Raw genomic sequence first — 17036 nt, forward strand, 5'->3', positions numbered from 1 at the left:
TTGTTAGAAGTGGTAAAAACCTATAGGTTACTTAAGAAAGTCTCATAATTCAGCATGGCTAGACAGTGGTGGACCCCTGAGGCTGAAGCCAGTGGAATGACTCAGAGCTTTGTCACAGCCCAGTAGCACAGACTTCCTGTCCAGTGGACAGCGGAACAGGAAGGAACAAGTGGGGTGTGGGAGAAGAGGGGGGCTTAAACACTGCTCCATCACACGTGAAATGCTCCTTGGTTGTTGTCTCACACCACTGGCTAGCCCTCAAGCACAAACACAGATGTGCGCGCGTGCACACAAAGTCGCTCATGCCAAATCATTAATTTCATCTTCCCTGCACCACACCGTCCTAAAGCAGTAGTGTTTGTGTTGGAGTTGTTTTTGGAATTGGTCAGCAAAACCAGAGGCTACTCCCGCTGACATCCCACCCAAGACATTCCTGCTTTTGTCATCAAGATGGAGGAACATGTTGTTCCTTTAAACTAGAATTACATTTCCAGTGAGGAGGTTATCAAATACAGTGCATTCGGAAAGTATTCTGACCTCTTCACTTTTTCCACATTGTTACGTTACATCCTTATTATAAAATTGATTAAATGTTTTCCCTCATCAATCTACACACAATACCCCACAATGACAAAGAAAAACAATTCTTATTAAATGTTTGCAAAAAAAACTTTACTTAATACTTTATTGAAGCAAATGAGTCAGCGATTATAGCCTCAAGTCTTCATGGGTATGGCGCTACAAAATTGGCACACTTGTATTTGGGGAGACTCTCCCATTCTTCTCTGCAGATCCTCTCAAGCTCTGTCAGGTTGGATGGGGTGCATCGCTGCACAGCTATTTGTCCCGAAGCCACTCCTGGGTTGTCTTTGCTGTGTGCTTAGGGTCGTTGTCCTGTTGGAAGGTGAACCTTAGCCCCAGTCTGAGGTCCTGAGCGCTCTGGAGCAGTTTTTCATCAAGGATCTCTCTGTACTTTGCTCAGTTCATCTTTCCCTCAATCCTGACTAGTCTCCCAGTCCCTGCAAAACATCCCCACAGCATGATGCTGCCACCACCATGCTTCACCGTAGGTATGGTGCCAGGTTTCCTTCAGATGTGATGCTTGGCATTCAGGCTAGAGTTCAATCTTGGTTTCATCAGACCAGAGAATGTTGTTTCTCATGGTCTGAGAGTCCTTTAGGTGCCTTTTGACAAAATCAAAGCGGGCTGTCATGTGCCTTTTACTGAGGAGTGTTTCCGTCTGGCAACTCTCTCATAAAGGCCTGATTGGTGGAGTGCTACAAAGGTAGTTATCCTTCTGGAAGGTTTTCCCCATCTCACACCTACTCATTCCAGGGTCTTTCTTTATTTTTACTATTTTCTACATTGTAGAATAACATTGAATACATCAACACTATGAAATAACACTTCTTGGTTCATGTAGTAACCAAAAAAGTGTTAAACAAATCAAAATATACACTGCTCAAAAAAATAAAGGGAACACTTAAACAACACAATGTAACTCCAAGTCAATCACACTTCTGTGAAATCAAACTGTCCACTTAGGAAGCATCACTGATTGACAATACATTTCACATGGTGTTGTGCAAATGGAATAGACAACAGGTGGAAATTATAGACAATTAGCAAGACACCCACAATAAAGGAGTGGTTCTGCAGGTGGTGACCACAAACCACTTCTCAGTTCCTATGCTTCCTGGCTGATATTTTGGTCACTTTTGAATGCTGGCTGGGCTTTCACTCTAGTGGTAGCATGAGACGGAGTCTACAACCCACACAAGTGGCTCAGGTAGTGCAGCTCATCCAGGATGGCACATCAATGCGAGTTGTGGCAAGAATGTTTGCTGTGTCTGTCAGCATAGTGTCCAGAGCATGGAGGCGCTACCAGGAGACAGGCCAGTACATCAGGAGACGTGGAGGAGGCCGTAGGAGGGCAACAACCCAGCAGCAGGACTGCTACCTCCGCCTTTGTGCAAGGAGGAGCAGGAGGAGCACTGCCAGAGCCCTGCAAAATGACCTCCAGCATGCCACAAATGTGCATGTGTCTGCTCAAAAGGTCAGAAACAGACTCCATGAGGGTGGTATGAGGGCCCGACGTCCACAGGTGGGGGTTGTGCTTACAGCCCAAAACCGTGCAGGACGTTTGGCATTTGCCAGAGAACACCAAGATTGGCAAATTCGCCACTGGCGCCCTGTGCTCTTCACAGATGAAAGCAGGTTCACACTGAGCACATGTGACAGACGTGACAGAGTCTGGAGACGCAGTGGAGAACGTTCTGCTGCCTGCAACATCCTCCAGCATGACCGGTTTGGCGGTGGGTCAGTCATGGTGTGGGGTGGCATTTATTTGGGGGGCCGCACAGCCCTCCATGTGCTCGCCAGAGGTAGCCTGACTGCCACTAGGTACCGAGATGAGATCCTCAGACCCCTTGTTCCTCCAGATGCAAGACAATGCTAGACCTCATGTGGCTGGAGTGTGTCAGCAGTTCCTGCAAGAGGAAGGCATTGATGCTATGGACTGGCCCGCCCATTCCCCAGACCTGAATCCAACTGAGCACATCTGGGACATCATGTCTCACTCCATCCACCGACGCCACGTTGCACCACAGACTGTCCAGGAGTTGGCAGAAGCTTTAGTCCAGGTCTGGGAGGAGATCCCTCAGGAGACCATCCGCCACCTCATCAGGAGCATGCCCAGGTGTTGTAGGGAGGTCATACAGGCACGTGGAGGCCACACACACTACTGAGCCTCATTTTTACTTGGACATTACATCAAAGTTGGATCAGCCTGTAGTGTGGTTTTCCACTTTAATTTTGAGTGTGACTCCAAATCCAGACCTCCATGGGTTGATAAATTTGATTTTCATTGATATTTTGTGTGTGATTTTGTTGTCAGCACATTCAACTATGTAAAGAAAAAAGTATTAAATAAGAATTTTTCATTCATTCAGATCTAGGATGTGTTATTTTAGTGTTCCCTTTATTTTTTTGAGCAGTGTATTTTATATTTGATATTATTTTAAGTAGCCACCCTTTGCCTTGATGACAGCTTTGCACACTCTTGGCATTATTCTACAATGTAGAAAATAGTAAAAAAAATAAAGTATAACCCTTGAATGAGTAGGTGTCCAAACTTTTGACTGGTACTGTATATATATTTTATATATATATATATTTTAAAGCCATTTTAGAATAAGGCTGTAACGTAACAAAATGTGGAAAAAGTGAAGGGGTCTGAAAACTTTCCGAATGTTCTATCCCATTTTACACCCCACCAATCATCCAGAATAGATGAACAGATTCTAAACACCATTTTGCCTACTGTATAGTGCACCAATATAACGTCAGGCCGCCCACAACACAAATACAACAAACCCCTCAATTACTCAAACATGGAACAGAACGGATAACACATCCAAGAAACCACAAGGTGTGTAAAAAATCCAAAACATGTTCCAGACTTGACATGAAATCAACAACATGCCATGCACACACACAGACCGGGCCAAAAAGAAGGCATGAAAGCACTAGGCTGAGATTAAGGAAATGAAGATGAGATGAAGGAGAGGGCCTGCAGGTTGTGGAATGTCAAAAGACAGATGAAGAGACATTTCTTATTTATCACGGGTATCATGGCTCACTGAAAACACTGTCAGTCTCTCTCTGCTTGTATGTCTGTCTTAACTTTTCAGCTAAAAGGGGGGATTGTATTGATCAACCAAATAAACCAAATTATAACCCAGGAATTACCTACAACCCATAATATAGAGAAACAGTTAATGTCCTAAGAAAAGCTGCCCCTAACGTGTGGGTGTATGCCATGCCAGAGGTACTCTATCTACCCAGTCTAGTCAACCCAAGGTCTTTGTAATTAATGGAGGAGGTTGGTTTTAGTATCAGCTGTGCCTGCTGGCCCACATGTTTACAGCACACACACACAGGATCCTGAGGAGAGCATTGTTTTGACATTAATTGCATCTTGCAGGAAATTCAGTGTTGCTATTCCAGGCACTGCTGTGGATTTGCTCTGCAAACGACAGAACAGCTTTGGAAAAATAAACAACAAACTAGTTGTTTAGGATGAAATGAGTGTTTAGCTAATTCTTGAGTGTGTGAGCATATTCTATCATTCTCAAAGTTTATCTTTGTACTAAGTAGCACAAACAGCATGATTCAGACCTCTCAGGGCTGGACACCCTATGTCTCTCTGGTGTCAAGGGAAACTAGGGTAGTGTAAAAAAAAATGGCCCTTCCCTCTCTGAGGTTTAAAGGAAGTGCAGCGCGAGTCCCTTCTCATGAAAAGCTTTAATTTGCCCCAGGTCTGGCCGTGAATGAGGCTGCCCACTCATCTGAGACACTGGCCTCTCCATGCTGCGTGTATGAGTGTGTCTTCACATTCAGTATAGTCACACATCCATGACGGTGGGTATATGGTTAGACGTTCAGAAAGCAGCGCCGGGTCCTTTGTTCACAATGTGGTCTGTAGTTCGATGGTATCTATATTTTAAGAAAGGAAAGAATACATGCATACACTGTAGTCAGGTTCATTGCTAAACTACCAATGAAAAAAATAAGAAAACTGCACATGAACATTTGTACTCAAATCTTTTTCAAGAGTGCTTTTAGAAAGAACACAGTAATGCCAGCTTCAGAGGTTGACCCATAGAGATCCTAATATTCTAATTCTATGGGCTGACCCTACAACTGTGAGAGGTCACAGAGGTTGGCAGTCACTTAGGTTAAAGGTCACAGTGGGAGGGGCATCTTTAGACCCCAGCTGTTTTGGGGAGCTACTGATGATGGCACAGTGAATGCATGACTGGGGGAGGGCAATGTATGTGTGTGTAGCCCACTCACCCTCCTCAGCATAGCGTCTCTGTGAGACAGGCGTCAACAGTGGGAGTCAGCTGTGGGCTTTTGTTCCCGGTCGTCCAGTCTGGCTAATCCTATCAGGAATCCTGGATTGTTAGGTAGAGGAAGAAAACAAGTGAAAAGGCTTTAGATAGAAAGAGGGTTACTGTGCAAGAAGTCATTGAGACATGCTGTATGTATGTATGTGCCTGAATGCTTCACAGCCACTGTAACATAGTTTATTGACCACATTTTTTAATTAGAGTAACCTGTAGAAGAGATCACAACTAATTTCCTACACTCTGAAAGTGGATTTGTTTGGAAGGATGTTGCAGTTGTTAATCATTAAGTAAAATTAAGAAAGTTGGATGTTTTCCCTAGAACTTTCAAATCTCTAAATCTTTCTAACTAATTAACAAATATCCAGTCCTGTACAAATAAAGAGATATACTTGTATTGACAGTGACACACACTCTCACACAGTGCTCTTGGGTAAAGTAGTCACTGGGCTCCTTCTGTGAACAAAGTAGCTTAACCTCAAGGAGTAAAGGCAACATGTGTGACTGTGAGGCCCTCAAATACCCTCTGTCCCACACACTACCCCTCTCCTGCCACATGTGTGTTCGTGTAGTTGTGACATGACCAGGGGGTAGTGTTGCATTCCTCCGGGGCAGAGCAGCAGAAAGGCCAGTGGCCCCCCACCACTGGGGGTTGGAAAGGTGAGAGGGGACCGAAGAATAGGATGGGGTTTGAGGGGTGAAGTGGTTTGGTTGAGAGAAATGCCAGCAGGGGGGGACAGACACCATAATAGACTGGAATTCACAATTTCTCCACGTTTCACTGGCATCTGAAAGATGTGACCTCTGTATGGTTGGGGTATAGGTACTAGGGGCGAGGCTATGTGAGGGTGATATTGGGGGATGGGGCACAACCATGCTGCCTTTTGGTGAAAAGGCAGACAGGACGTCATCAGATGCCAGAACATTCCTTGATAAGAAGTTCACAATGTAAAGGAACAGTGGAATAGTGTAGCCAGACTAGGGATGTTATGGCTGCAAAGTTAAGAATCCCAGTGGCCAAATTCTAATTCTTTACAATCTAGAGACATTCTCCTAAACTCCAAGTAAAGTAAACAATTTGGCTCAATCAGCTCACTTTAGGTAATAACATCACTCAAAAATAAACAGGACCCACCCAGTAACTAGTGGGGTGTGTTTAGAGGATATGAAATAGTAAACGTTAGAACTATACATCATAAGATGTCTCTCACCAGACCAGTAAACAGTATGAGTTTTATCTTCATAGCAAATTCATCTGACCATTTTCCAGTTAGTTGAGAACATACAATAATACTGTACATCCAAACATTCAATCAGCAGGAAGTCAGATTGTTACACATCCACATTTGTGTTCAAGGCAATAAAATAATATACACAGACACACCACGTCTGCTATTAGGATCCCGTCCCCCTCCCCTAGCTCAGTAAGCTCCTTCTGGCACGTTTAGCTTTCACCATGGCGAGCAGATCAGCCTTTCCTGTGAAACCCCCCAGAACCCTCTTCTCTGTGGGTCATGACCTCATACTGATTTGAGACATGGGGCTCAATTAGCCAACAGAGAGGGACTTGGATCCCACCCATCCATGAAACTGTATTTATACTGTGCTATATGGGCCACGGACTGTGTGTTAACCTATGCTCCAGATCAGTATACTGAGGGAGATGGTTAAGCAGTTTCTACGGTCCATATCACATTCTGCGCCAAAGTTCAATGTTATTACAACTAAATGTTTCAAGTGTATCATTCCTTCTCTTAGTAGATGGTACCTTCAATAATTATACATCAATAAAATATCATTTAATAAAAGTGTTACATGAATGTATTTACATGAGATTAAAAACACAAACCCTCACAATACACTTAGAAAAACAGTACAATATACATATAGGCATCACAAAGTATCCTGAAATGAAAATACAAAACATTGGAAAATACTCTTCATTGGCCAAAACAGGTGAAGCACAAAATAGAGATTTCTCCATCACATTGGGCATGAACCTAGTTGTAATGTCATACAGTCTCTTCCAGCATCTACAGATTTCACATATCAATTTCAGGAACTTTATCCATACATCAGTGTGTCTTAGTTAGCTCACTCCTTAGGACAGCAGGGTGATGAGGGCATCCAGAAACTTAGTCCTGTCCTCCATCTTTAGCTCAATGACTGCAAAGGCAAAACATAGGTAAGTATGAGCATGTGTATTGCTCAATTTGAGCTGTTATGGCTAGCAGGTGCAAGGGAAATGTTTTTTTAAACACCTCATGATGTAATGATTAAAGCTGTAACAATGACTTGAGAAAGCACCTGTATGAGAGCCAAATAAAGTACTGAAATATATGTACGACACCAGTGTACTGCTAAACAAGGCCCATCTGTAGTGTGTCATGTCTGCCCTCTTGTGGAAAATATATACAATTACAATAACATTTTACTTACTAGAGGTGTCGAAGTGGTCGTGGAGAGTTCTGGAGCTGGTGCTCTCTGCTGCTTTCTCAAACGCACGGCCAAAGAAACTATTGGAGAGGGAGAGAAACAAAGAAATTAGGGAGAGAGCGAGAACAAAAGAAAGATTAAAATTAGCATTTGTTTTAGTTTTGCCCAAAACATAAAGAACATTCAAGTGCTTGCACAGAGACAGGCACACAACTTATGAACTCACTTCTTCTTGTCGGATGTCTCAGACTCAGGTGGGATGCCTAGAACGATGACAGTTCTCTTCTCCACATCCATGGGGGCAGCTATGATCAAGGGCAGCAGCTTACATCGCTTATTCCTCGTCTATGTACAGGCATAGGCAGACAAGCAAGAGCAATGCAAAATACCATAAACCAACATCTAAAAACACTGTCATTTTTGTTTGAAACTAATTGAAGACCAGGGGCAAGAGCTAGACAGGGCCTTGGACAATGGGTAAGTGAAATACTGAGTTACTCACAGAGCGGACAAAGGCTTTGAGCAGGTACTTGCAGAGCAGGGTCAAGGCCATGGGCTTGGAGAACAGCTTCACATCAGGAGTTCCCTGCACAGAGATGGATGGTCACACACTAGTGTTGTCACGATACCAACATTTTACAAACGATACCAGGCCAATTCAGAGTGACCTAGTGTCCGGTTCACCCCGTCCCATGAAACTTGTTCCCGTTTTTTTTTTATACAGAATTCATAAAAAATGTCTGACTTTATAGACATTTTATAACAGGTGCCACTGGCTTCTTAAACAGTAGGGCCAAAACATTTGGTAGTATCATATGAAGTGGTACTATGGTATTCTAAAATGTTGGCATCATAAGTATCATGACATTTTGGTACCGTGATATTACAGTGGTAACAGTATACTGTATAACACACACCTCCAAGAGGTAGCAGTAGAGGAAGGGTCCCTGTGACAGTATGAGGTTGGTGCAGATGCAACTGGCTACAGTCTGTTGGATGGCCATCAACTTCTTCTTAGCCAAATCAATGCCACCATGGAGACGCTCCAGGTTACTCCTTCAGAGGAAAGAAAACAGGATGGGATCATTCCAACACCTGGGGTGTATTCATTAGTGCACACCGTAACACTTTTTGCAAATACAATGTGTTACTATTGGACAGAATTCAAATAGGTCCCTCTTAGGGTTGGGCGAACCTTTGTCATATCGTGATTATATACTCATAATGGATGGGAGACCAGATGCTGCTGGAAGTGGTGTTGGGGAGAGGGACGACGACTAGGGGGCACTCCGGTCTAAGGAGATTCCAATGCCCCAGGGCAGTGAAGGGGACATTGCCCGACGAGGGTGCAATCTTTCAGATAGGACGTTAAAGAGGTGTTCTGACTCTGTAGTCATTAAAAAATCCCATGTCACTTATCATTAGTGTAGGGGTGTTAAACCCCGTGTCATGGCTAAATTCCTAACCTGGCCCCATTCCATTATGGCCACCTAATCATCCCCCTCATTCCTAATTGGCCTCCTCACTTGATAGGTGATGTGTGGTGAGAGTTCTGGCAGAAAATGGTTGCTGTGCATCACCCAGGTGGGTGCCACACATTAGTGGTAGATGAGGTGAGATTCCCCCTACTATGTAAACTGATTTGAGTACTTCTGGTTGGTAGAAAGGTGCTTTATAAATCCAATCAATTATGAAAAATGAGGGGGGTCCCTGGTGAATTTGCTATCACAAAAGTGGTTCCCGGCCCCAAAAAGTTTGAGACCCCTGGCCTAGCCCAAAGGTCATATTGAATGGAGAGAAGGGAATATAGCGTAAGTTTTTTTTTTTTTAAACAGCTAGACAATATAGTTAAGGAGTGTCAGTTATAAAACGTAATAAGTTTAAGCTTTAACGTCTGTCCATCCGACAGAGCTAGAAACATTTTCTGAATGGACATTTTGCACTGCTTTGGTGGAATTCTGTGTAGCCTAAATTCCTCTCTTGCGTTCTGCTGCCCTATACAACATAGGCTATTTATTGAAATAGGCTATAGCAAACAGGAATAGGCAGATTACTCTGAATGTCACTCGTGTGCTGCCCGGTCCGACCCTCGTTCTTCAGGCCTATGGCGCAGCACCAGTCAAGTTCAAATAGGCTAAACCATCATTTGTCACATCACGAGGTTGTCAATCGTCGATGGCTGTCAATCGTCATCGATAAACGTTCCTATCGTAATATCGCCCAACCCTTGTCCCTCTCCCGTTTGATCCCAAGTGAACACAAACATGGGGCGAGCATCGTGAGGGCCCAAGACCCTGTGCTCTCTGTTAATCATTATACATTTCATCATGAGCTCAACAAGGAATAAGAGAACAATCCAGCTTTCTGGGATTGTCCAGTACTCCTCCTACACCAGGACAGGCAGTCAAAGGCTTTTCTTATGGAGAGTTTGTGTGCGCTTGTACCTGGAGAGGCAGTCGAGGGCCTTGATAAAGTTGTCGCCGGGGCTGTCGTCCTTCTCAGTGCTCTCCAGCAGGGAGGCAGTAGCATGCACGACATCACTGGCCAGGAAATGGTTCTTGAAGCCAAAGTGAACACCAAAAGTCTGGATACGGATGTCCTTCATACTGAAGGGACAGAGAAAACAGCATTAAATGAGGGCTATAGACCCTTTTCTGTGTTTACAAACATTGCCACACAAGGGCGATGCGCACAAGTTAGTGGCAGAACAAGTGGGAGTTCTTAGAATTTAGAAAGCCAGCAAAAAAAAAAGCCTCTATTTACATGTTGCTTATGAGTGCATTTCACACTACAACTGCTGTACCCAAAACAGTTACTTTCCAAAGCTTGCAAACAAATGGAATCTTAGCGACTGTTAAAGTGAGAATCAAAACATTGTATGCGTATGAGAACACCAAAGGTATTTTGTAGTAATAGAAAAGTGAATCTAGGTGAATGTCGAACGGGCGCAGATGGCAATGGCTTTCTTAATGCTGCCAAGAGTTGCGCACATCTGTACGTGACATCAGTGTTGTGTACTTGAAAATAGTATATTGGGCATATTAGGAGAAGGGCATATTTTATTCATCATATACACAGAGTGATTGATAATGGGGATTACAGATATCTTGATGCACTAGAATAGACAAACACTCTTACCCGTATTTGTTGGAGGATTCTTCTATAACTTCTCGCAGGTTTTCTTTGACTGACATGTCCATGGAGTTGAACTTCTGCTTCACCTGCTTCAGGGGCAGGCTGGGACAACACAAACAGAAACCATCTTTGATGATGCCTTCAAACAATCCATTGTTATCAATAAATCAAAACAAACTGCTGCCCATTACTTTTGATGAAGTGACATTTGTCCTTCAGAGGCTACAGACTAATTGTAGCTTACATTAACTAATTGATTAGTAATTGATATTCAAGAAAGAGAGTCATGCATGTTCCTAAAGTGATCATTTGATGGAGATCCTATTCTAATTGACAGTCATAACTTGGGGATAGCATACCCCATGTCAGCGAGGAACTCCTGGAGTTTCTTCTGGCCATGCATTGACCAGAGCTTAAAGTTGCAGGAGGTGTAAGAGGAGTTACAGATACTCTCAAACAGAGACCAGTGCTGGTACAGGGCCAGACGCAGACTGAGACAGGGCGTCAAGGGGTTGACACACAGAGAAAGGCATGACAGGGAGGAACGGGAGGGTGACAGTCAGGACAGCATACACACAGCCACAAGAATGTGGCAACGCTTACTAACAACACGTCGGACCCAAATTTAAAAAACTAGGGCCGGGACAATACCAGTTGTGCGATACTCGTTAATATCGAGGCAAAACCAAGGCAAAAATGAGAACTTCCCTTTTAATTTCTTTAAAATCCTGCAGTACGTAAACTAGTGTGCTATACCTTGGAAAATAAACTAAATGTGACTCTGGATGACAACGTAATTATGTTTGTTTCCAACATTAGGGCTGTTTTCCTGAAGTTAAATCCACTTCGTGTCTTCGTTCCTTGCCATGATACTGGTATCGTCACAGCCCTAGAAAACACCACAGCAACAAAATAGCTGAATCAAAGGTCTCAAAAAGTTAGGTCTCAACTAGTTGTCAAGCACAAGTCTGAGCTCCCCTGGTCCTTTGGCCAGTGAAGTTAAAGGATACTCGTACTCGAAGGAGATCCTCATGCAGTCGATAGAGAGAGAATTATCCTCATCCTCGTTCCGGTGGTTGTGACGTGAGACATGGCGCTGCAGAGTAGCGATGTCTGTTACATACTTCATACTGGGAGGCACAGGAACAACACAAGGAAGTTAGTGCTCATGTAAGACATGAGCTTTGTATTTTTCAAAAACTTTGTAGGCATCATGTTGCATCAGATTTGAAGTGTTATAGAAGAGAGTTGGAGTGAAATATTCTTACTGAGTGATTTTATCATGAACCCACTGGTCAGTCAGCCCAATGATGGCCCACCTGTCCAACATCAAATGTTTAACAGATTGTTGTCATAGTCTGCATATGCAATAAATTACATTTATATAATTTTACAAAAAACATAAGATCACTTACCACAGCATATCTTTAGTGTCCTTAGTCAGGACCCATGCCAGCTCAAATATCACCATTGCAGCCTGCACACATACATACATATACACACACATGTTCAAAAGTTTGGGGTCACTTAGAAATCTCCTTGTTTTTGAAAGAATAGCACATTTTTTGTCCATTAAAATAACATAAAATTGATCAGAAATACAGTGTAGACATTGTTAATGTTGTAAATGACTATTGTAGCTGGAAAAGGTTGATTTATAATGGAATATCTACATAGGCTTACAGAGGACCATTATCAGCAACCATCACTCATGTGTTCCAATGGCACGTTGTTTTAGCTAATCCAAGTTTATCATTTTAAAAGTCTAATTGTTCATTAGAAAACACTTTCGCAATTATGTTAGCACAGCTGAAAACTGTGGTTCTGATTAAAGAAGCAATAAAACTGGCCTTCTTTAGACTAGTTGGGTATCTGGAGCATCAGCATTTTTGGGTTTGATTACAGGCTCAAAATGGCCAGAAACAAAGACCTTTCTTCTGAAAATCATCAATCTATTCTTGTTCTGAGAAATGAAGGCTATTCCATGCGAGAAATTGCCAAGAAACTAAAAGATCTCGTACAATGCTGTGCACTACTCCCTTCACAGAACAGCGTAAACTGGCTCTAACCAGAATAGAAAGAGGAGTGGGAAGCCCAGGGGCACAACTGAAAAAGAGGACAAGTACATTAGAGTGTCTAGTTTGAGAAACAGACGCCTCGCAAGTCCTCAACTGGCAGTTTCATAAAATTGTACCCGCAAAACACCAGTCAACATCAACAATGAAGAGGCGCCTCCGGGATGCTGGCCTTCTAGGCAGAGTTGCAGGGAAAAAGCTACATCCCAAACTGGCCAATAAAAAGAAAATATTAAGATGGGCTAAATAATAAAAACACTGGACAGAGGATGATTGGAAAAAAGTGTTATGGACAGACAAATCTAAGTTTGAGGTGTTCGGATCACAAAGAAGAACATTTGTGATAAGCAGAAAAAAACGAAGATGCTGGAGGAGTGCTTGATGCCATCTGTCAAGCATGGTGGAGGCAATGTGATGGTCTGGGGGTGTTTTGGTGGTGGTAAAGTGGGAGGTTTGTACAGGGTAAAAGGGATCTTGAAGAAGGAAGGCTATCATTCCATTTTGCAACGCCATGCCATACCCTGTGGACGGCACTTAATTGGAGCCAATTTCCTCCTACAACAGGACAATGACCCAAAGCACAGCTCCAAACTAAGCAAAAACTATTTAGAGAAGAAGCAGTCAGCTGGTATTCTGTCTATAATGGAGTGGCCAGCACAGTCACCAGATCTCAACTCTATTGAGCTGTTGTGGGAGCAGCTTGACCATAGGGTACGTAAGAAGTGCCCATCAAGCCAATCCAACTTGTGAGAGGTTCTTCAGGAAGCATGGGGTGAAATCTCTTCAGATTACCTCAACAAATTGACAACTAGAATGCCAAAATGTCTGCAATGCCGTAATTGCTACAAATGGAAGATTCTTTGACAAAAGCAAAGTTTGAAGGACACAATTATTATTTCAATTAAAAATGATTATTTATAATTTTGTCAACGTCTTGACTATATTTCCTATTAATTTTGCAACTCCTTTCATGTTGGACATTTCTAAGTGACCTCCATATATATATTTTTTTATAAATAAAAATGAAAAAAAGTTTGGGGTCACTTAGAAATGTCCATGTTATTTATATAACATATACACACACACATAACCGTTCAAAAGTTTGGACATGCCTACTGATTCAAGGGTTTCTACAATAATATATGTATCGCACACACAGCAAGTTTCAACATAACCAATATATAATGCATACTCACCGAAGTCCCATGGTATTCATATTGCTCATAGTCAAACAGGATCTCACGTCTGAAATGAAACGTTTCAAAAGTCAAAGTTATAAGACTGTTTAAACCTTTAAAGGGGCAGTGTGGTTCAAAACGTGATTTACCAGTTGTAATTTTTTTAAATTTTTAAGGCCACACAATGAGATCAAAATATCATAATTTTGGTGTTATTGCCCTTTTTGTGTAAGAGCCATTTTTTTTTTTAAATGCCTGGAAATTCATCCTGTTCAGATGGGATGGAACTTCTGGCCCACATCATGACAATGTGATCCGATTATAAAGAGTCAATGACTGTTCATCTGGGTACGGGGGTGGGCTCTAGATCATCCTATCAGCCAATTAGGGCTGTGTATGTAAACATCTTCAAATTTGTCTGTTAACGCCCACTTGATCAGACAGAGCATTTCAAGGGCCAAAGTTGGTCCAGGGAAATAAATTATACCAAATATATTTGAGTAATTTTCAATAAATAAACAGTGATTTATTAACCAAACAGTGATGATTTAAATATTAAATGATAAAAGACTGCATGGGGGCTTTAAACGTCACCTCCTTGCCTCCCACTCTCTCGTTGCTCTCTGTCGCTCAATCCTCCTCTCCACTTCCCCCTAAAACATGGGAACATGTTGGTATAAATAACAATACATCACTGCAAACTTGATCGGCTTCGTCTACTTTTTGTGGAAATCAACATTGTCATATGCAAATAAAATTACACCTGGCAAAATAAACATGAATAAGAATCAGAAATATGTATCCACCTTGGATCAAAGGGTTAAGTAGAGGTGGGATGGGATCAAGATCATTTTTATTTTTTATTATCAACTTTTGTGACATCAATACAGCATAGTAGTGCTGGTCGATGTGGACAAAAGGCAATTTATCACAATATGGATTTAATTGATGCGATAACAATAAATAGAATGATAAGTTTCTAAAAATAGTATGTACCATTTTTTTATCCTTTAAACTACTACTAGTTTGATGGTTGTAGTCATCAATTGTCCTATTAACAATCACCCTTATTAGCAAACTTATTTCATATCAAACTTTACATTTCTTTAGTATTGGCTACTTATCGTACTGAACAATATATTCAAAATGCCTGCAATAAGTGATCGGTGTGGTCAGTGTCGATCATTTTTGGTTTATCGTCTCAGCTCTACAGCATAGTATACCTCATCGTATCGCCTCCGTTTCCCAGAAGGCTCAGAGCCTCCGTCACTCTCATTCCCAGAGTCATCGCCGCCTTCCTCCTCTTCATCGCGGAAGATGTCATCATAGGAGGGCACTCCAAGGTCATCATCCTGCTTTATCATCAGCTTCACCTGGGGGGTTGGATTGTGGGAGATTGAGTTCAGAACCCTGATTGACACTGGCTCTTCATCTGGACAGCAACTTCTGTGCTCATTATCATCTCAAAGGCAGTATCCCTAAAGGACTTTCCTCCTCTGAAGTCACCCAACTGCTGCCAAAGTGAAGCAACCCCGTGAAGGACTAGCCCAAACTTAAACCTCTTTATTAATAATTGAACTTAAGAGGTTTAATTGTATTACATAGTGAATGCGTTCGAGATAACTCTCGATCAAATGACTACCTATGTAACAGCACGTGTTCCACGTCGGAATGTATATCCATAGTTGGTAGACAGTCCTTAAAATGTCATCCCTTACATGAACGAGCAGTGCTTAAGAAACTATTAAATTATATTGTTAGATGCTACCACCCCCCGCCAAATCAAAACCAAAGATGTCTGTGTCAGCATGGTGCCCATGTTGTGTTCTCGCTTTGCACGCACACCTGTGTTTCACACCTGTATGTCCTAGCTAATCAGCCTCATAACATGGGCACCATGCTGACACAGACAGGAAGTACAATGGAGCGTGTGCAAACAAACACTGACATCCATATTTGGTATTGATTTGGAGAGGGTAGTAGCATCTAATAATTGAATTTGTTCCTGGGCATAGCGTGGCGATGCATTCTGAATCAGAACCACCCACGGATATACCTCCCGATGTGGGAAAAGCATCAAACAAGCACAGACAAAGATTAGTAAATAAGTCACACAGTGAGCTAGTTTTATAAGGCTAGACCGAGAATACAATACTGGTCTAGAAGCTGGGCTTGTGATGGACCAGTGCACTCAACTACAATTATTGATTGACTATGTCCTAAATGGCACCCTATTCCCCATATAGCGTGCTACTTTTGCACTATGTAGGGAAAAGGCTGTCATTTAGGATAGACATTGACTGCTCACCTGGGTGTCATTGTAGACATTAACTACATCCACAGGTCTGTGTGTGTCACAGATGAAGAAGATGGAATCTTCCTCTGGCTGAAGGGTCTCCAGGAGATCAACATTGGCCCCACAGTTGATCAGGACAAAACAGCGGAACTGAAATGAGAGCAAATAACAGACACCTTCATGGATGTTTGTAGTTTTGATAATCATGTTAGACACAATAAGGTGAATTCCAGGGTAATTCAGGTGTGGACAGGTGTCTCACATTACCTGCTCCTTGTGCTCTAAGAAGGCGGTACCAAGGTCTTGCCAACCTGTCACTGGCACCAAGGTGTACTGGACCTGGTCACAGTGAAACAGTGCCTGGGTAGATGGGGGTGAAAGAGGCAGTAAGAAAACATGTGAATTAGACAAACATGTAGCAGATCAGTTAACTTATGACAGCAAAAGATGGGGCCTTGACTTACCTGTAATATCTTACAGGCGCAGAGTGCATCGATATCAGATGACACCAGGAGGGCAACTCTCTGAAAGTAATGGAGGAACAGGTCAATAGTCAAGTCACAGAAGTTTGTAAAAAGTAACGTTAGCGTTAACATCCTATTTTATTTAGCAAAAATAGCAGGCGAATAATTAACGTTTAGTTGACTGAAAAATGTCGGTGGTGTTCCTATTTTCACCCCTCTCTGCGGTTAGATAACGCGCTAGTTAACAGGAAACTAAATCCAGTGTCAGAAGTTCTTACCTGGTTGACAACAACGTCGTAGAATTCCTTTCTTATGTCCGTAATAAACATTTTACAATATATTCCTAAGTTTGTATAAAAACAGAAAAATATAAAATAACTTTACGGGTACTTTATTATTGTTCAATGCAGCCAGGAGCTTTTCTGTCGTATGGTCAAATTGTCCTTGTTGGAAATATGGCGCCAATTCGCACTTCAGCTGCCGAATGTTAAACAACCAATAAAACTCCACTTTGTAGGCTTATGTAAAACTGACCAATAGAA

The 17036-nt window shown here is 42.3% G+C and overlaps 1 protein-coding gene across 1 annotated transcript; it reads right to left on the minus strand.

The window, feature by feature from the left end:
* Nucleotides 1-6703: 6703 nt before the first annotated feature.
* On the minus strand, nt 6704-16973 carry cdc45 (CDC45 cell division cycle 45 homolog (S. cerevisiae)). The gene is made up of 18 exons (XM_024438490.2): nt 16773-16973; nt 16495-16554; nt 16298-16390; nt 16043-16180; nt 14958-15107; nt 14329-14387; nt 13753-13801; nt 11897-11958; nt 11750-11800; nt 11492-11611; nt 10841-10972; nt 10485-10583; nt 9791-9952; nt 8264-8402; nt 7849-7932; nt 7573-7691; nt 7350-7426; nt 6704-7076 (listed from the first exon to the last, which is right to left on the minus strand). The coding sequence occupies exons 1-18, from the start codon at nt 16821-16823 to the stop codon at nt 7012-7014; spliced, it is 1710 nt and encodes a 569-aa protein (XP_024294258.1). The 5' UTR covers nt 16824-16973; the 3' UTR covers nt 6704-7011.
* Between the last annotated feature and the right edge of the window lie 63 nt (nt 16974-17036).

The sequence above is a fragment of the Oncorhynchus tshawytscha genome, linkage group LG12 (assembly GCF_018296145.1).
Source record: "Oncorhynchus tshawytscha isolate Ot180627B linkage group LG12, Otsh_v2.0, whole genome shotgun sequence".
In the NCBI taxonomy this organism is placed as follows: domain Eukaryota; kingdom Metazoa; phylum Chordata; class Actinopteri; order Salmoniformes; family Salmonidae; genus Oncorhynchus; species Oncorhynchus tshawytscha.